General features: G+C 45.5%; 1 protein-coding gene across 1 annotated transcript; it reads left to right on the plus strand.

Annotated features, from left to right (window-relative positions):
• Positions 1-4,307: 4,307 nt before the first annotated feature.
• On the plus strand, positions 4,308-20,292 carry LOC143926517 (small ribosomal subunit protein uS17). The gene is made up of 5 exons (XM_077450310.1): positions 4,308-4,463; positions 6,397-6,528; positions 8,043-8,118; positions 15,953-16,082; positions 20,125-20,292. Exons 1-5 carry the CDS (start codon positions 4,449-4,451, stop codon positions 20,246-20,248), a joined length of 477 nt encoding a protein of 158 aa, XP_077306436.1. The 5' UTR covers positions 4,308-4,448; the 3' UTR covers positions 20,249-20,292.
• Positions 20,293-21,289: the final 997 nt, after the last annotated feature.

The raw sequence follows: 21,289 nt of genomic DNA on the forward strand, positions 1-21,289 counted from the left end.
CGCAGTAGGAAACGGCAGTGAAGCCGCAAGGCTCCACTGCCTGTTTCCCTTAGATAGAATGGCGGCGCCCTGGACAGGTAAGTGTGCTTATTAAGTCAGCAGCTACAGTGTTTGCAGTTGCTGACTTTTAATTTTTTTTTTTTAAACCGGCCCTCCTCTTTAATATGTATTATATGGCAGCATAACTATCACAACTGTTCCATATTGAGAAATCTGATAGAGCAATATTCTTAACCTTCCTTAGCCCCAAGTGGTCCCACTCAACCAGGGACCCCCTTGTAACCATTATCGGTCGAACGCTAAATCTCAACTTATCCAAAGACAGTCTTCATTACACCATTAAAGACATATCTGGGACATAATGATGACCAAAATGCAATCATCAGCACTGCATGAACACACTGCCCTTTGGTTTAATCTTGACCTGCCAGAGTTTCGCTCCCTACCAGACTCGGAACTATGGAGATCCAGGGGCATATACTACCTATGCCACTTGACCTCTAATGGTGATCTAAAACAATTGGATATGCTAAGAGAGAAATTTGGACTCCCGGCCTCACAATTTTTCCATTATCTTCAGCTCTGTCATGCTTTTCTCAGCAGGTTTTACCCCACTTGAAGTGAACCCCTTTGTGGCCGAAATATGTAGCTCGGACCCCAAAAAACTGTTATCTACAGTCTACAATATGTTACTCGTGCCCTCGGCGAGCAGGTCAGCCTATGCACTAAAGGGTAGGTGGGAGGAAAATGTTGGGGCGCTCGAGGATGAGGAATGGAGTGAAGCCCTAGATCATTGCAAACTGGTATTCCCCAAATTGTCAGATCGCCTCACACAGATATACATCACCCATCGGGCATACCTTACCGCACCTAGAGCGTCAAGGTACAGACAGGACCAAACAGCCAACTGTCCTATGTGCACCCAGGCTTCGGGCACATTCTACCACCTGATCTGGGATTGTTCTAAGATGCAGGGCTTTTGGGCACAAGTAGTACAATTCCTGCACAACACTATGGGATCCCCCCCATCACATTAAAACCCAAATTGTGCCTACTAGGCATATAGAACCAGACATCAACAAATTCATCAAGATATTCCTAAATGAAACGTTATTCTCTGCTAGAAAAACCATAGCAAAACAGTGGATGAGGCCTACCCCACCTGAGTTTAAAATGTAGCTAATGGAAGTAAACAATGGTTTCAAATAAAAAAAACGAATTTATCTGCATAGAGGTTGTCCTTCCAAATATGGTAAAATTTGGGATAAGTGTTTACAAGCCCTGGAGACTATATAATGAAGCCCCCTCCATATACTTTTTTTTTATATATATACAAATTGTTGAGCTCCTAATATCACTCTCAGTGGAGTGGGAACCATTAGAAGGATGATTACTTGCTGTGCCATGTGTACCGTTTACGTATTTTCTGTCATATTACCCTGCACTGTAAACCCCCCTATGATTTCTAATTGCAATCTCCACCCTATATGGGATCTTCATCCATGCCTCATGCTGTAATTATTGTCACCCTCATTTATTGTAATAATGTTCTTACTGTATATTTTATTGAATGTACAAATAAAAGCCGGTTGAATTGAAAAAAAAAAATTGTTTTTTTCAAAATTGATTTATTTTTTCAAAAATTCTTTTTTTTTGTCTTCAAAAATTATTATTATTTTTTTTATTATTTTTTTCATGGGGTGGTCATAATGTTTTGGCTGATCATGGGGGGGACATAATGCTTTGGCTAATCATGGGGGGGGGGGGGGACATAATGTTTTGGCTGATCATGGGGTTGTCAGCTTTTGTCACCTCCCACTCTAGTTTTGAACATTTCGCCATTCATTCCTATGGGACAAATTTTGCCGCAAAAACTACGATTTTGTGAACCATTCGGCGAAAAAACGCTCCACAGAGTAATAGAACACCAATTGGGAACAATCTGCACTTTTCGGTATATTACTGTCTATGTAGTGTAAAAGCTGAGGGGGGAGTTAGGCCTCTTTCACACGGGATGGATCAGTAATGATCCGCCCCGTGATGATCCGCTCGCTCAGCGGGGATCGCTCCGTTGTCCCCGCTGAGCTGGCTGCGGACAGGGCGGTCTCCGCACACTGTGGGGACCGCCCTGTCAGCTCTCCGCTCTCCTCTATGGGGATCGGACGAGCACGGACCGTCTGTCCGTGTTCGTCCGATCCGCTCTGCAGACGGATAGAAAAATAGGATTTTCCTCCGTCTGCAGAATCGGACTGTTGCGGAGGCGGACGAAATCGGGTGTCTGCGGATGCTCATCCGCAGACACCCGCTATCCCATAGGGATGAATGTATGTCCGTATTTCATCCGCAAACGGATGGATGAAATACGGACATATCGTCCGCATGTGTGAAAGGGGCCAAAGGGTGGTAAGTTTGGCTATAATAAAAATAATAATAATATATATGTGAGATAATAGTAAGGGGTCTTGCTATACAAGAACACTTAATGAAAGAAATTCTAGGAATGTTACTTTTTTTAAACTGTTAAAATCGATGGGTTTTGTTTCCGCATTATAATTTCCTTCTGTTCAGGGGTTCTGGGCTTCAGCAAAATGCCAGCCTCTAGCAAGAACAGGAGCAATTCCAGAGGCAGTTTACAGCACACACTCATTTTGGTAGCAGATTTAATAATGTGGAATGTTTGTTCCTTTGTTAAAAACACATTTATCAAGTTATTCATATTTTTTACCAAGCTGTAGATACTTAATCCCAGATACATTATCCTATATTACAAACCAGTCTGGGTATTTGTTGTTCAAAGGCTTTTTGGTAAAGTTCTGCCCACTCACTATAACATCATAGTGGGTGGAGCTTGTCTTCCAATATAAGAGCACACACCGCTTACAGTTGTAGAGCGTAGAGGAAGCACACAGATTAATCAGCTCCACGTTGTATTGAGTTGAACGACTTTATTTTCACTTCAAATCATATTTAAATTTAAAAATGAACAGATTGGTTTTTCTACCAATTATTTGGGCCATTTTGGTCAGTGTGGGATTAATAATAACATTTGTCCTCACTGTTGAAAATCATCATACCTATGTATTGTATATCAGCAATACTGGATGCTTTGAACCCGGAGAAGTCCATTTTCTTTGGTATTCGAGCATTAGCGGCTGCTCTTGATGCCACCATCAAGTACTATATGTACAAACACCTCTCCATACGCTCAGAGAATCGCCAACCCCAGGGCATGGAACGCCATCTTAGCGATTGGATTGATCAGCTGCATTGGAACATTTTTGGTTGGCGCAAACCCAGTGAATTCCAATCCATTACCACATAGGATCGGGACAGTCCTGTCCTTTGGAGGAGCGACAATACACAACATCTGGCCGGCTACATTGCAGTATAAGCTCAATATCAGCAGCCGGCCAATGTTCTACATTAGAATGGTTAACGCCATCATAACCGTTATTTTCGCCACAATCTTTTGTTTATTAACCGTGGATTCTGGGCACCTGAATGGCAAGAAATATTGTTCGACATCAATGTCCTCTCTGAATGGATTGCAGACGCCACCAAATCAAGAGTCTCAGAGCAAGGCCGAGGGGAGCAAGGCCTTTACCCAGTGCTACCCTTATAAAGGTGAGCAAATGGAACCTGATTGGAGCAGGTCAGATGACAAGTCGGGGCACTGGGGCTGGGGACAGTATGATAAATGAGGCTGACAAAGTGGAGCCCTGCCTGGGGGGCAATAAAAAAAATGAGGCTGACAAGTGGGGGCAATAAAAAATGAAGCTGAGAGGTGGGGGCAATACAAAATATATATGTAGAGAATGTATACCATCTGTCTAAACTGGTGACCACTGATTTTGTTTTTCCCAAAAATTGTCCAAAAAAAAAGTATCAAAAATCAGCTTTTTTTTCTGCTGGCGTGCGCACAGGGGGGGGGGGGGGGTCCATGAATGGCAGTTTGCAAATGTGGTCACCCTACCCCCGGGCTGAAGCCCCTGGTCTTTTTCCCACCTAACAACACCCCTGGGTGGGTAGGTAGTTGGGGGGCGGTAAAAGTTCACCTCAGCCGCCCGTGTGAATACGACCTTACTTATATCATCTCTTGTCTCCTCTCAGCAACTCTCTTACATCACGCTCGCCATGTTCGTGCTCTGTCATTGGTCAGTTTTTGGACATGTGATACGGCTCCGTTCTCTGACTGGGATGCGCTTTCCCGCTCCCTCAGTTTTTAACGTGTTTTAGAATTTGACAGAACGAGGGGCGGAGTCTTCTCTCTACACGTCGGGCGGGGCGAATATCGAGAAAAAAAACCCAGTGTAGCGATATTTACATACTAGGGACCCGCCCACCGGTCGTGGTGGTTTCTGGGCCGGGAACGTCACGTCCGCCCCCTGTTCTTTTCTTAGGAAACCCCGTGGCCGTGTTCCTGTCTCTTTTTCACCCGGCAGGCCAAGATGGCGGATATCCAGGTGAGGGCTCTGGCCTCGGGGTGGACCGAACGGCGCTGCAGACCGGGCGGCGGGGCCTGGAGCGGAGGAGACGCTACACGGGGTGCTGGGGAGAGCTCCGGGCGGTGTGCGGGGCCAACGTGATGCCTGAGAGAGGAGGGGAAGGGGGGACACGTGGAGGCCGGAGATGAGAGCTGGAGGGTGTGCGGGGCTCTCCCTCATCTCCACTGTGTATAGGGGAGAGATCACTACTATGTGCAGAGAGATCACTACTGTGTGTGTATGGGGGAGACAGAGATCACTACTGTGTGTGTGTGTATATTGGGGGGCGCCGGGCTCTCCTCTTCATTTATCCTGATCAACAAAACCCTCAGAGTCACAGATCACTTATAATAGGAAACTATTATAAGTCATCTGTGACTGAGGATTTTGTTGATGAGATAAACGTGGATACATGGTTATATATATATATATATATATATATATATATATATATATATATATATACACACACACACTATCTCTCCCCCCTATATATGCACACAGTAGTGATCTCTCCCCCCCTATATTTTGTATATAGAAGTCCAATGTGCGAGTCCTGTCCTCTGCCTCTATAGGAGCGATGATCCCTCTCCTGTCCTCTGTGTAGAAGCTCTGATAGGTGTTGCTATCTCTATAAGAACACCGATCCCTGAACGCTGCTCACCCCCTTTTCCTGTACAGGAGTGACACCCCCTGCCATGTGTTGACTGTTGTGCTCTGTCTCTAAAGGAGCGCAGATCCAGAGATGTGTATGTTCTTTGCTTGTATTATGATCATTGATCCCACTGTCTTTATAGATGTGCTGATATCTGTGCCCATGTCCTGTATCTCTATAGGAACACCGATCACCTCTCTTCCTGTATCCGTCTGTCATGTCTGTGCTGCTCTCCTCTGTGTCGGATCACTGATACACATTTTGTTGTCATTACTCCTGTCTTTTGCCTCTATTGGAGAATCCTCTCTGCCATGTCTTGTCATATGGAACCCAATTTTGTTTTTGATTTTTCTTTCTCTCTCTAGTTTTAGTGGATGGGGGTCCCTTGATTCGGGTTGCTGTTGAGAAAATGATTTTGGGATGTTTTCATTTTGTTAGCCCAGATCACATTATGAGCTTGTGGATGGCCATGGTACTACGTAAAACAGAGTTCCACCCACTTTTGAAAGGTGGTCTTATGCTAAAGACAACCCCTCGTTTTTTGGTATTTAAAAAAAAAATAATTTAAAAGTTTTTTTTTTTTAGTACATTTTTTAAGTACCAAGTGTATTTCAATTCCAGCCAGGCTGATGCCATGTCCTCTTGTGTGGCAGACCATTCACAAAGCGTTGCACGACTCGCGCATGCACAGTAGGAAACCGGCAGTGAAGCACTGCTGGTTTCCCTTGGTTACAATGGCAGTGCCTGTCCCCAAGCCAATAGACAGATTGGCTGGGGGGGGGGGGGGTGACATGGGCTCTGGGCAGGTAAGTGTCCTTTATTAAAAGTCAGCAGCTACAGTGTTTGTCGCACTGACTTTAAAATAAAAAGTTTAGCTAGAACGCCACTTTAACTTCTCAAACTCAGCAAAGGGTCAGCATGGTAAATAAATCTGTATTGTGTTATTTTTAATAGGGCTGAGACAGTCTATCAACTAATTGATTATGAAAATAGTTGTCAACTATTGGCCCAAAATGAACCAACCCCTCTCATCCCCAAAATGGAAAAACATTTCGACATGCTGAAATGATTGGGTTCCTCCTGTCACCTGGTAATCAGACTGACAGTTGAGTTTTTTTGTGGATGATGCCCTGTGTATTCTGTGGAGCATTTAGGTAATGTCACTGGCAAACATGAGCAATGAAAGTCTAGGTTTGAATAGCTGATATATACAACAGATAAACTTTGCATACTAACATGTTTATTTTGCTCCTGCAGACCGAGAGGGCTTATCAGAAGCAGCCAACTATCTTCCAGAACAAGAAGCGGGTGCTTCTTGGGGAGACCAGCAAAGAGAAGCTCCCGCGATACTACAGAAGTGTTGGTTTGGGTTTCAAGACCCCCAGAGAGGTACTGTGCTGTTGCTTTCAAAAAATGTACTAACCAATTTTTTTTTGGCTGTTTAGCTTACTGCATTGTCTTGGTGGGCAGAAAGTCAGACGCACTTAGGTCACTCTGACATTCAGCCCTGAGGGGGTGAGTCTAGTCCCCCTGAAACATATTGGCTGTATTTCTGTTAAAATAAACAATTCAAACGTACTACCAAGCAAGATGACTGGGTTATATACAATATTTTTTTGCTAACCCTCCTAACGGCATCTCCACATCTTGGGCATTTCTGCAAGCTGAACTTACTGTTTCCCTTTACAGTGTGCATTCTTTCTATGTTCGGAAACAGAACTGCCTTTTTTTTTTTTTTTTCTCATAGCAGAGACCTGGCATAAGCTGAACAGAAAGTGAGATGAATAATCTTATTATGGGCATGGCAAGAAAACCATGCTATGAAAAAACACTAGTTTACTTTAAAGCGATATTAAAGTCTTGTGTAGTTTATTTAAAAAAATAAATAAATTCTACTTGACTGCCTTGTGTAGTAGAATTGCACAGAGCAGCCCAGTCGGTCTTGAGTGCCCTGATGGCAAGCAGCTTGCTATGGGGGCAGCTGAGCCAGTTTCCTGTGCCCATTCAGACACTGAGCTCCTGCCTGGCCTCGTCCCCTTTCTCTCCTCATTGGATGGCTGACTTTGACAGCAGTATGAGCTGCTGCTGCCTTGGCCAGCCGAGATTGAGCGGTAACATATGCATTGCCTTTTTGCAAGATCAATGGCTCACAAGTGCAGTGCACAGGCATTTGCAGACCTCCAGCCCCCAAAGCAATGCAGTGATATGGACCTCCCTACAATTTAGTTAAGTGGAGGGTACTAAGGAATGTGACTGTTACACCCTAAATATGCGTGTAATGTGAAACGTGACCACAAAAGTGTACTTGGCTTTTAAATAATGGCCATAGCCATGTCAAACTATTGGCTTCCTGAAGGCATTTGGGCTTGGTTCATGCTGCTGTGACTTGTAATGCGTTTTGAGAGTTTAGTCTCACCCAATCAACTGCAATGGAACAGTTCTAACTGGGGCGACTCAGAAAAGTTCTTCCACTACTTTGGGGTGACTTCATCAAGATTTGCATTGGCTTCTGTTAAGTTGTGGGCAGTGTGACCCAAGCTTAACTGCAGACAAATTAAACTCCACGTTTCTTTCCTGGAAGCAGTACTTATAGGGTGCCTGGACCCACTGAACTGTCCAAGAATTTTGTTCACCCTACAGAAAAGCAGGTTGTGATGAATAGACCAACTTAGACCCGGTTTATGGCAATCCATTAACAAGCAGTGTAAACAGTTGCAGAAACGTTGCTGTATTCAAGGTACGAATTGTGCCCAACTTTGCCAATATTTGTGGCAATTTGCAGTACCTAATTGCACCTCGTATGTCAGTTACAGGGCGCTTCTGGGGTTTTTCCTTCCATCCAATATTGCTAACAATTTAACTCTGGGATTTGACAGGATGATTTTTTTTTTTTTTTCTTTTAGGCAATCGATGGCACATACATTGACAAGAAATGCCCATTCACTGGCAATGTGTCTATTCGTGGTCGCATTCTTTCAGGTGAGTTGAAGCAAAGATACTAGCTATTGAGGCATGTTGGTAGCTCTTGACATACAGGTACATTGGCTTGTATAGTAAATCATACAGTAGACGTGCGCTATTATCTTTGAGACTGAATTCACTACACCAGTAATGTCTGACTCTCAGTATTTTTACATTTAAAGGTAAAGCAGAAAACAGTGCTGACAACATAAAAAACCAAATTGGTGGTTTGTTGAGCATAATTAAAGGACAGTAGTGCATATGCAAAGATTGCATACGCTTTATGGAAAGCTTTCCAGCAACAGCTTCATTTTTACCATAAAAGCAGTTGCTGGGTTCTGTGCCCTGTGTTTGTTTTTGTTTTTTCCTGGAAACTGAACAGGAAATGCTTGGAAATCTTGATATTTAAAGCGGTTGGATACCTCTTTTATTTTTACCTGTAGGTAAAATATCTCCTAAACTTGTGTGGTTTAGGAGATAATTCACTTTGCAAGCAGCCGATGACGTCGGCAGCGCGTGCACTCTGAAGGTCTGGAAGAAGCTGTCGGGAAGAAGACTCCTTTTTTTGGATAAACTGCTTTAAAAGTCCAAGTGACCACTGTGAAATTTTGTGCTGTCTTGGTTACATTGGTCACCAGGGCACAAAGGGGTAAAACTTCCCACACATAATGAAAACCTGACAGGTTTACACTGATCCAGAGCTGAAGAAAGGCTATCTAGTAGTTGGAGGGGTTCTGTAGGGCAACGTTTCTCAACTGCAGTCCTCAAGTACCCCCAACAGGTCATGATTTCGGGCTTTCCATTTTGCACAGGGGATTTGATCAGTTCCACGGCCTTAGTAATTACCACAGCTGTTTCTTTTACAAAGATTTTATTTGTGAAGTAACAAGTTTATGAATCAATACAATAGGCTTACAGTTGGATTTCGGTACAGGTAGTTTCAGTTAAGTATAATTCAAGCAGATTTCCTTCTAACCATGTACACATTCCCTGGATCAGGACAGACCCTAGGTTTCACATAAATGTAACACCGACATGGCCTGGAGTATGCCCGAAGCCTATAGTAACCATATCTGATAAAGTGGAAACATGAAGAAAAAAAGAGGGGGGGGGGGGAGGGGAAGAGACAAGAGTAGGGGGAATAGAGGGGTCGGGAGAGACTGGGAGGTCAGAAAGAGGAGTGGGGGGATTGAAGAGGATGAGCCCACGGGGTGTGTCCCACTGGGCTCCTACAGCGACAACAAGGTGACATCAAATCTGGGTGAGTGGTGGTACTCTATCCAGGGTTGCCAGACTAGGGAATTTGGTATGAGTGTCAGAGAACAGAAGACAGTTTTTCATTGACCATGACATCGTTCAGTCGGTTTTTGACTGCCTCAAAGCTAAGGGCCGGGGTTCTCCATGCTCGTGCTATTGTCAGCTTAGTTGTGGTAAAAAGGTGCTGCGCCAGCTGTCCTGGGCGTAGTAGTTCCGGTATTGCTTTGTCGAGAAGAGCCTCGAATGGATCCTTTTTTAGGTTCACCCGGAGTAGACTGCGAAGCAACGCGTAAACTCTGACCCATAGTCTGCACACCTTCGGGCACGTCCACCAAATATGGGCCATTGTGCCCTCCTGGTCGCACCCCCCTGAAACGGAGAGAGGAGCAGGTGGGAACGAAGGGGGCTAAACGTGTCGCGGTGTAATACCACCGGTATAGGACCTTATAGGTGTTCTCTAGGATCGCGACATTGCATGAGCATTTTGATAGGGTTAGTCATTGCCTGCCAATCTTCCGGATCCAGCTCCTTCCCCAGATCCTTCTCCCACTGCAGGTGATAGGATCGCACCGGGGGTTTCTTCTTGGCGATCAAGGATGAGTATATTAATGATATCAGACCAGGAGAGTGAGGTCTGGATCTGCAGAGCTTTTGAATGGAGACAACCTGTAAGGGGTGTCCTGGGATTTGGTAAGGCTTTGGAGGAAGTGCTGAATCTGAAGATATCTAAAATACTCCCTTAAGGGTATATCGTGAGAGGAGTGCAAGGCCGCAAATGGTAGTATTCTAGTAGGATTAAGTAAGGAGTGAACGTCTACGAAGCCATTCTGGGGCCACCAATTAAATTGCGCAGAGTTATCAAGACCCGGGGGGGAAAGAGGGCAACGGAGTCGCAGCAGCGGGAGATGGGGAGAAGCCAACCCTGCAGAATACTTCAGAGTCCCAAACTCTCTCAGGGTGTGGAGCATGCAGGGCCCCGTAATCGTGGGGCGGTGTTTTGGCGGGAGCCAGAATAAGGAGGAAATGGGGATGGGGTCCACTTCGAGTAGGTCGATGGCTGCCCACAATGGGAGCTAATGTCTCGTGGAGATGAGAAAGGGGTGCTATGGCGGCTGCTATATAGTAGTCTCTTAGATTTGGGACCGCAAGGCCTCAATTCGCTCTTTTAGCAAACATGATTTGTCTGTTGATACGAGGGCGTGATGACCCCCCCCCCCCCCCAGATAAACTTTAGGACCCTACGCTGATGAATATTGAGGATATGCAAAGGAACCGGGATTGGGAGGACCCTAAAGTAATATAGTAGCTTCGGGAGATATGCCATTCTGATGGCTGATATTCTCCCGAACTAAGGTAAAGATGACCACGAAGTCAGCATATCCGATAACTGCTTGAACAGGCATGGGTAGTTGGCCTGATATAGGGCCTGGTATGTGGAGGTGATGAAAATTCCCAAATAAGGTAGAGAGGAGACCCATTGATGCGGAAAGGCCGATTGCAAGTCCCTCAATAGTTCCTGGGACAGGTTGGTCGACAATGCCTTCAATTTGGACGGGTTGATCTGAAGCCCTGAGTGATGCAAACGGCGTAGTAGGGCATGTAAATTGGGCAGGGTGGTTCTAGGGGAAGTAACGGAAAGGAGAATGTCGTCGGCAAATGAGATCTTATGGGGAGAACTGGCTATTTCAATGCCCTTTATTAGGGTGCGTTCTTATTGCCTCCGCCAGGGGTTCCAGTGCAAACAGCAGGGGTGATAACGGGCATCCCTGGCAGGTCCCTCTTCGAATGTCAAAAATGGGGGATTCAAACCCATAATATATTATTTTTTGCTCTGGGGGAAGCGTATAGCGCCGACATCCAGGACATAAACGGGGACCCGAAGCCGAAATGCCGCAGAACCGAAATAAGATAGGGCCATGACAAGGTATCAAAAGGCCTTAGTCATGTCGAGGGAGAGAAGCATAGCTTCAAGAGTGTGAGCTAGGTGTTGTAGTTGCACTATACGGCGGATTGCATCGTCAGCCTGTCTCTGGGGCACAAAACCGACCTGATCTTTTTTTATCAGACGAGGGAGAAATGAGTTTAGGTGTGTCGCCAAGATTTTTGTCAGGAGCTTCATATCGATATTGATAAGTGAGATAGGCCTGAAATTGGCCCAAGATGAGTGATCACGGTCAGGTTTCGGAATCATCACTATGTTTGGCGTCAGAAGATCCGGGGTAAGAGGACAGCCTCTCTTTACCGAGTTGTACATAGCCACCAGATGGGGCGTCACGACTGGTGCCAGTTTCCTGTAATATAGCACGGTATAGCCGTCAGGCCCGGGTCGCTTGCCCACCCTGAGGCTTTTATAGCTTGTAGAACTTCTGAGGGTTGAATGTTCCTCTCCATAAGGGTGACATGGGCCTCGGTCAAGGATGGGAGCGAAAGACCCGCAAGAAAGTCCGCCGTTCTATGAGTGGAAGCCCCATCTGATGCCGTATACAGCTTTGCTAGGCGAAACCCAAACTCTTCTAGAACATGCTTAGGGTTCCCGGATAGGACATTGCTGCGATCTCTCAGCGTAATTGGGGTTATTTTGGGGGCAAATATTTAAAGTCCGTTGGCCATCATGCGAGTCGGTTTATTTGCTCTCTGGTACCATCGGAGTACCCGCTCAGCCCCCTCAGTTAGGCACAAGTCAAGCTCCGATCTGGTTCGTTCCAGTAGTTTTCGGTTGCCCGGGGTAGGGAACTGTTTAAAACTCTCCGATATCTCTGCCAGTCGGGACTCAAGCTCCTTTTGCTTTCTCTCCCTAGTTTTCTTACGGGCCGAGGCTAGGCTGATTATACGTCCACGCAAAACTGCTTTATAAGCCTCCCAGAGGACCACCGGCGAGGTCACTGAGCCCAGGTTTTCCCGAAAGTAGTCCTCAGAGGGCTTAATGATTTCCTCTGTAGTTTCTACATGAGTAAGGAGCGAGTCGTTCATGACCCAGGAAGAAATTCTGGGTCTATCCAGGATGGAATGGCAGACAATCAAGACAGGATTGTGGTCAGACCACGGTATGGCCAGGGCTGAGGCCGCTACCACCAGTGGCAGGTGTCGTCTAAGCATAAACATGTGGTCAATCCGTGAATGAACCTGGTGGGGGTGTGAATAATGGGTATAGTCTCTGCCCTGTGGATGGCATTCCCTCCAAAGGTCAACTAGGTCATTGGATTGTAGGGCTCGGGTGAATAATTTGGCACTCGACGTCGGGCCGTTTTTCTCTGGCGGGTGTTTGTCTAATTTAGGGTTAAAAGTTAGGTTGGAGTCTCCTGCCAGTAGAAGGGTGCCCTTGCCATGGGAGGCCAGCAGCACACAGACATGGATCAGAAAGGGTCCCGGGCTCACATTGGGGGCGTAGTACGTCAGTATGGTCACTTCCGCGTCATGGATAGTGCCTTGAAGCAGTAAATATCTGCTGTCAGGATCAGCTATCTGTTTAGCGCATCTAAATGGAGCTGACCTGCGGAACGCCACGAGAACCCCGTGTTTAGTTGGGGCATTAGCCAGAAAACCTGAGGAAATTGAGGTCTCAGAAAAATGTCTCCTGTAAGCAGGCAATATCAATGCATTGCCTGCGAAGATACTTAAAGACTTTAACTCTTCTGTGGGGGGAATTCATTCCCTGAACATTCAGGGACAACCATTTAATCGTCATTGATAGAGTAACAGAAAGTCGCTTACCTGGAGCCGAAGTTCACACCCCGTGCGGCCGAAGGAGAGAGGGGGAAAAAGGAAAGAGAGAAGGGGGTGGGGAAGGGATAGAGAGCATCATTATAGCAAGGAAAGTAGAAACTTGCAATGCTAGGTACCAATAATTATTACACAGGTTGCTGTCGGTCGTGGGATGTAAAACCCACTACGCGGTTGGGAGTTGGCTCGAGTAGGAGTCCGAGCCAAGAACCAACACATGGGGGAGCGGTGGTCCGTGGGAAACCACCTGACTTGGCATTAACAATTATTGCAAATGTCAAAGAACATGACAACAGTGGCATATCTGCATAAACAATAATACGAACATCAGTAAGAGTAAACAAAAAGAAAAATAATTCTGATATAAGGAACAGAGAATCCATAAGCTAAGGCCTGAAAAATTTGCTGTGGTTAGATGGTAAATCCCTCGTTCCAGAGGAAAGAACAAAAAAAAAAAAAGCTAGTACCGTCTAAGTCAGGCATTAATAAACATATGAACCTGTGAAACCAAAAAAAACAAAAACCTTGGGACGAGCTGAGGGCCACGTCTTGTCTTGAATGAAACAGTCTACGCTTAGGCCCATGGAATAAGAACGTAAAAGCAGGATAATAGTCCTCAGATGGTCATGGTAACAGACCTCCTGGACTAATACCCGGGTAGCAATGGGGGGCCCTGCCTCGTGAGGTCATGTGTTGCAACCACCAATTTCTTCGAGGACAAAAAAAAATTTGGGTAAGGCCTTGGACAAAAATCTAAAAAAGGAAGAAAAAAAATTTGTAGACAGACAATTTGGATTGTGCTGTCGTGGCTGGGGGAGAAGGCAGTCTTTCCCTGAGTGGAATCGGTGTTCCTGGAAATGATGGGCTACAGTAGACCAAAGTTGTGGGTAGCCCTAGTCCATCCAAGGTGTAAAGGGGAGGCTCCCATTTGAGTCACAGGGATATTTGGATGCCTCCTTCTTTTAGTCTGGGCGCCAAGGTTGCAGCAAACTTTCTCGCTACCGGCCCATGAGATGCGTGGCGGCAGCGGTTAGAAAAAAGGCCAGTCAAACAAGTCAAAACAAATACGGGATTCTTACTTTCTTCTAGCGATGTCCACCCGAGGAAGCCTCTTGGAATTTCTAAGCCTTGAGAGAATGGAGGGCTTGAGATCCATTCTGAGAGGATTGTGAGGATCGCATTGGGGCTCTGGAAGGACCCGGGCGGGCCACAGTGGCCTCAGGTTGAGGGAGGAAGGTCAAACTGAAGTTCCTGGAATTGCTGTCACAGGTCTGGCAAGGAGGAAGCATGAAACTGACGTCCCATGTGGTAAAAAGAGTTTAAAGGGGAATCCCCACTGGTAGCGAATGTTCCTGGTTTGTAAGATTTGCAGCTAGGGCTTCATATTCCGCCTCTTAGCGATAGTGACCGGGGAAAGATCCGCAAACAGTTGAAGGGGGTTTACTTGGAAAAGATATGTCAGGTAATTCCTTGGCGGCTTGTAGGAGTCTCTCTGGTTCTGTAGAAATGAAATTTTATATTACATCTCTGGGCGGATCTTCCGTGGGCTTGGGAGCGAGGGACCTGTGTATGCGATCGAATTCAAGGCGTTGACCTCGTCCCTCACTATAGTGCGGAATTTCTGAAGCAGGGCCTCGGTGCCAGTGTCCACCGGGCTTGTTAAATTTGAGGGGAATTGTGACAGGCTATAGTCTGAATGTTGGGTGGGGTCATCGGGTTCTGGGGGTTCGGGCGCCATCTTGCCTTTCCCTTTCGTCTTCCCACAGGCAGGAGATGTTTTCTGTTGCGGGGGCGATTCCGGGGCGTATTATACATACCCGCCGCTTGCTCAGTTGCGGACGGCCGGGGCAGTAGTGGCAGTGAAATGACTTGTCAGGTGGTATTTTCCGACGGCGTGACACTAAGGGACTACACTGTCATCCTCCCAGCGTCAGTGCATATGTCCCCACACAAGCTTTTCAGCCACTCTCAGGGCCCTCAAGGGCCACTGACATGTATTGGGTGCTGGAGGTTGCAGGGGGGGGGGGGGGTTGGGGGCAGGTCTCAGCCCAGGGAGCATAGGGTGCCTGCAGTGGTATGGAGGGTGTACAAAGATGGCTGCCTACCTCTGCGTCTGAGTGTACTCCTCCGTGGTTTGCTTCCCAGCAGGGTTGGGCTGGCTCCTCAGGCCGAAGGTGTCCTCGTCGGACCGCGGCGAAACGGCCGCCGAATCGTTTGCGCCGCCGAGTACTCCAGAGTGGAGTGCCGAGTAGGCCGCAAGCCTGATCGCGCGGGCCCCGTGGTTGTAGGTAGCGGCCAAAATGATGCAGACACCTCCCGCTACTATCCGCCGACGACGCTGAGTCCGCCGCCGGTCGAGAACCGGCCCGATGATGGCAGTAGATGGAGATTTGGCCGGCGGAGCTCAGCTAGAGCACGTCCTCCCCTTGCTGCGTCCGGCCACGCCCCTTACAACAGCTGTTTCATCTGAGGGGAAATCCTGCTGGGGGTAATTGAGGACTGGAGTTGAGAAACATTGCTTTAGGGTATGTCCCAACAGCTTAATTTTTGCCAATACCTTGAAGTTGGCTGCATATAACCCTTCGTAAATTTTATAGGTCTTGTACTGTACGTCAGAAAATGGGTTTTACAGGCAAATCAACTTTTTTTTCCCGAAGACTTATTTTACATTGGTTATTTAACAATTTCTATATTGTAGTACCAAGAATACTGGATCTTGTAATGTAGAAATCTGACAATTTTTTTTTTTCTGCAAAAGCTTCTACTTTTTTCAAACCTGGTTAGGTTGTCATTCAAATTTTACGTTTTCTAGCCTGTACTTTGAATTTAGAACATAAGTGGGAACAGTTTAATAAATTCATTTTTGTCTTTGCAGGTGTTGTCACAAAGATGAAGATGCAGCGCACCATTGTTATCCGCAGGGACTACTTGCACTACATTCGCAAGTACAACCGTTTTGAAAAACGCCACAAGAACATGTCTGTGCATCTGTCCCCCTGCTTCAGGTTAGCAAGGAGATTTCTACTGCTGGGAACAAATGGTGGTCGGCTGGTTCTCACCAGGCTTAAACTTATGATTTGAGTAATATACCCTAAGTCCTGGGCACTTAAGTTTGCTTGGAAAATACACTGCCTGAATTGGACCATGGTTTACAGCATGTCTTACCTGCAAGAGTGCTGTAATTTCTGTTCAGGCAATTTTTCCTATCCAGGCCTCATGTTTGGTACTGACACTCTTTTTAACACTGCAGTCAGAGCTGTACCAGCTTGGTGAAGAAGTAGCCGCTCACTCATGAAGTTCCATTTATTGGATTTACAGCTCGTGAAATGCAGCAATAATCAGATTGACCAATACGTGCAGAGATTAAATCTTAGTTTAAAAATACTTTTAATATGTACTGGCTAAACAAGGGGCTCTCAGATTTTTCTAAGTATTTTGTAAGACCTTTACGTGCCATTGGGTTCAGTTGCTTTCAGAACCTCATGCCTATAATCATTGTCCCTGGCACACTGCTGCACACTTTATATTTTTAAGTGATTTAACACATGACCTGTTGGGGCACCTTGAGGACTGCTGTTTGAAACTCTGCTCTGCATAATAGCTGTAAGTCCCAGTATCCCTTGATCCTTTTGTACAAACTCCATATACAGTTTTCAAAATAAAACTGGAAACCAGTGCACTGCATTAAAACCCTTATGTTTTGTATTGGTTCCTCTTAAGTTTCTAATACACCTCCAGTAGGTTCCATCCAAAAATTCTGTACTTTATAGAATGCAAAAAAGGCTTAAAGTTGCACACAAACTGCAGCTGCCCATCTACAATCCAGCAGCGGTGAGTCTTTGGTAGTTTTGCTTGGTCAGTGCAGGGGATGACTCGACTTCACCTTCTGCCAATGTGTCCGTCGTCCCCCCCCCCCCCCCCCCATTCAAACACTGGTAAAGTCTATGGGACCCGAACGTGATAAATCAAGTGTGAAATTTTAAAGGCTAATGTGTAAGTTATTGTCCTAAAGTGTTTGGGGACCCAGGTCCTACCCGAGGGTACATGTATCAATGCAAAATTTTAAAGGCCGTCATTTCGGGAGCAGTGATTTTAAAGTGAAAAAAAGTTACATTCCTTTGTGTCTATAGTATGCCTGTAAAGTGGCATGTTGCCTGTGTTTAGAACAGTCCCTGCACAAAATGACATTTCTAAAGGAATAAGTCATTTAAAACTCCTTTCGTCTGTAATGTCAGGTCCCAGCAATATGGATGAAAATTTAGAAAAACAGCAAGAGTACCCCCAAGCCCATTACCTGGCCCTTTGGATCTTGTATGGATATTGAGGGGGAACCCTGCACCCAAATTAAGGCATGAAGCCCCCAGGTCCTATATACTCTGAACAGCAGTATACAGGTGGTCCAAACAAGATGGGGACTGTAGGTTTGTTTAAGCTAAAAATTAAGAAACCGTGCTAGAAAGCACAAATTACAAAAAAGCTGCACCAAAAGCCATCCAATATCCCTATGATGCAAATAAGTATTATAAAATAAGTTGCGCTAAAAAAACTATCACGTGTAAAGTGACACAAATAGGATGGCAACTATTCCAATGACAGTTCAAACAAATGTACACATGTGCAAGGATCAAACGGTGATGAGTGCATAAAATTAGTAAATGAAGAGATGAATATAGAGGAACAAAGTCCTCTAAAGTTGCGTATTCCAATGTCCATCGCCGTTCACTGTGGATAGGCTAAAATGGATAAAGGAGACGGGGCTCTAAGTGGGAACCCTTACCAGAACAGGCAGACCCCCTTAAGAGCAGAGTCAAACGCATAGACAGATTGAGCCCTCTGCGGGACAGTGATGTCTTTGGATACCTCCGAGCCATCGGTGTCTTCAATGATGAACAATGGTTTCAGCAAGATGGGGGGGAAGCCTGTAGATGGACACTCCAATCTGTAGACGCACTTGGGCACGAAGTCATGAGGGCATAAAAACGAAGGGACTCTCCTCATATGAATCTGTAATTTGCAACAGGTACATTTTGTAAGTGTAGCTCCAGCCAAAAAAATCAATCTTTAAGCTTTGGATAACATAGGGAAGGATTCTTGCCCCTGTTCGGAAGATTTCACCTCACTTTCTGTCCCAGTGACGATTGGATTTTGAAAATTTGGGGTTGTTGGGGAAACAAGGATTGGTGATAAACTATCAGTGGAGACATCTTTTTCCCATATTAACTCTTCCTAGGGGTAGATTTCCTCTCACTTCCTGTTGTCTCCCTTTTGTAAGTAGGCTGTTTGAAAGTAGGGGACTGCCTGTATATTCTATACAGCCTACCCTATATACTCTGCAGAAAATTTGGCCTTAGGTGTTGGTGGTACCAGAACACTGTTAGCCCTCAGTTACTTAGTGGGCACCGGAAGGGGCCTTGCTGTGAAATAGTATATCAAGAATTGTAATTGCATGCCCCTGTTAAACATTAATATGCACACACAAATATACTGCAGCTAACTGAATTGCCTGCCTGCTTCATCTAAATGAAATGACACTCTCTTGGTCAGCGCTAGTAACACTACACGGGGCTTACATGCAGGCGGCCTCGTATAGTGTGGACTTAACCCCCTGAGCCATAATTGGCCAAAAGCAGGGTGCCTTTGGCCAATTGGGGCTCTTTGCTGATGGTGCTGTAATTGGCCAGGGCATGCTTGGCCAGTCATCGGACAACAATGCACTGTGACATCGGGGCACAGCGCTCAAACTTGGTGCGGACACCCCATAATGTTTGTATTTTGAGGAACGATCGAACAGCCAATGTTTGAGTCAAACTCATGTTCAGCCCGAACATAAAGCTCAAACCTTAGTTCCGAGCATGCGTGTTTATACTTTCAACTTGTGTGACAGACAATAGAAAAATCTGACAACAGACCTTTTGTGCGCTGAAAATTTACTAGCCTGCCATCCAATACTTGTTGGCGGAAAGTTGGACAACAATTGTCTGGAGCGTATTAACGGTCAGATTTTTGGCTAACAGTCTATCACACAATTCCCTGATGAAAATCTGATCATGTACGAGGTTTAAGAATTCTGTGATGGAAGATGCTTCCTGAATATTTGGCATCTGATATTATATTATACAGGTTTTATATAGCCCCAACAGTTTGCGCAGCGCTATAGAACATGAGGGCAGACATTAGTTGCATTACAATTTGGTACAAGAGGAATCGGAGGGTCCTGCTCTCTAGAGCTTGGTCTAAGATATCACACACATTTGAAGCTGAAATAGTGTTTAGTGCCAACAAATCAAGAGGATGACAACTTTTATCTTGAGTGTCTTGGAACGTTTACACTGAAAAAAGCTTGAGGTTTTTAAGCTAGGTTTATGAATTGTTGGCACTCTAATTCACAATTTGAATTGATTCTGGTAATTTTATGAAGGCCATATGCATTGCTGATATCAACCTGTCAAATTTTATAGTGTAGGTCAGAAAAGATTGGTTGTCTGTGTGGGGTGTCCCCCCGTTATATCTTCATTCGTATTTGGTCTTGGGGCAGCCTTATTGATATGCAATGTGTACATTTGTTTTACCTTTTTGGTACAATGTTTATTGAAATATGAAAAAGGGAAAACCAGATGACAAATTCCCACGCAGATATGGAGATAAAACCTAAAGAGGTTCACATAAAAGTACATGATAAAACATGGTTTATAATCTATACCCTCATAATGACACCGACCCACCTGCTAGGACCAGGGATCAGTGCATTATGCCCGAGCCTTGAGACCCGGGGGGGGGGGGCAGGGTTGTCTGCAGAACAGGGAAGAGGGGGGGAAAAAACAAGCAAAAATCAAACGCACCCTACAGTGGAAGGGGGGTGATGGGTGTAGAACAGCGGCGAGCAAGAGGCAATTTTTATTTTAGTTTTTTCATGTATCATAAGGTTTGTCAAGGTATTATTCGCAGAGGTAAAGGAGACAGGTTTTTTTTTCCAACCCCTTACTATTGTTTGCATTTGGTTTACTTTCATTCTGTGCATCTTATACATTTTTTTCTTTGATCAAACAGGGATGTTCAGGTTGGGGATATTGTCACCGTTGGAGAGTGTCGTCCTCTCAGCAAAACTGTCCGATTCAATGTCCTGAAAGTAACAAAAGCTGCTGGAACCAAGAAACAATTCCAGAAGTTTTAATTGTAAAAATGTTTCAGGTCAAATAAAAATTTGTAAAAACCTCACTTTTCTGCTTGTTGGATTTTTATTTTTTATTCTCCCCCCCCCCCCCCCCCCCAGAAGTTTTTTTAGATGAGGAAGAAGTCATGTTTTGGTTTTGATACTATGTTTGTTTTTTGAACCACGTTGACTCCATCTTTCATTTTATACCAAAAAAAAGCAAAGTAACTAAATTAGGGATGCGCCGAAACATATCGGCCGAAAATGCCCTATTTGCCGAAAGAGAAACGGCCGACAATGGGGCGTGGCCTGGGTGGGGACGGGGTTCTGCCCCATGTGCTGCCCATCATGGGGGGGTGTATAGCGCAGGAGAGCCGCCTCCACTGCCTGTTTGATCACAGCGCCGGGAACATCACAGCTTTCATTTCAATAGCTGTGTTCCTGGCTGCATGGCGTCAAACAGCCCCTCCCCCCCTTGTCCATGCACTTTGATAGACAGATCATCCGTCCAATCCTGCGGGTGATCTGTCTATCAAAATGCCCAGACAAGGGGGAGGGGCTGTGTGACCTTGCGCGGTCGGAAACACACAGCTATTGAAATGAAAGCTCTGATGTTCCTGGTGCTGTGATCAAACAGGCGGCTCTCTTCCCTGCACGCACTGGCTGCAATATGGCATGCCTCCTGTACCACGTCCTCTGTCTCTGACCATCTCTTGTACCACGTCCCCAGTGCCTGACCATCTCCTGTACCACAATATTTTTTTTAAAAAATGTTTCGGTATCTGTGCTGTTTCGGTTTTTGGCCTAGTGTATTTTTCATTTTCAGTATCTGTTTCGGCCCCAAAAAACCCATTCGGTGCTCCCCTAAACTAACTGCAAAATGTTTTTAAGAGGTATTGCAATACCTGCCAGTTGTTACACATCTAAATGCAAGAAGTGGTGTTCAGGGCTTGTACATGCTGTTGTCTCCAAATGATGAACCGCTTTAAATGGTAGAATGTGGCTATGGTAATGTGTGTAGTTTTTGTGCCTGCAATAACATATTGCAGCTGTCAAAAGGCA

Source organism: Lithobates pipiens, unplaced genomic scaffold (assembly GCF_037356315.1).
Source record: "Lithobates pipiens isolate NorthernLeopardFrog02 unplaced genomic scaffold, aLitPip1_a1.2 Scaffold_23, whole genome shotgun sequence".
Taxonomy (NCBI): Eukaryota; Metazoa; Chordata; class Amphibia; order Anura; family Ranidae; genus Lithobates; species Lithobates pipiens.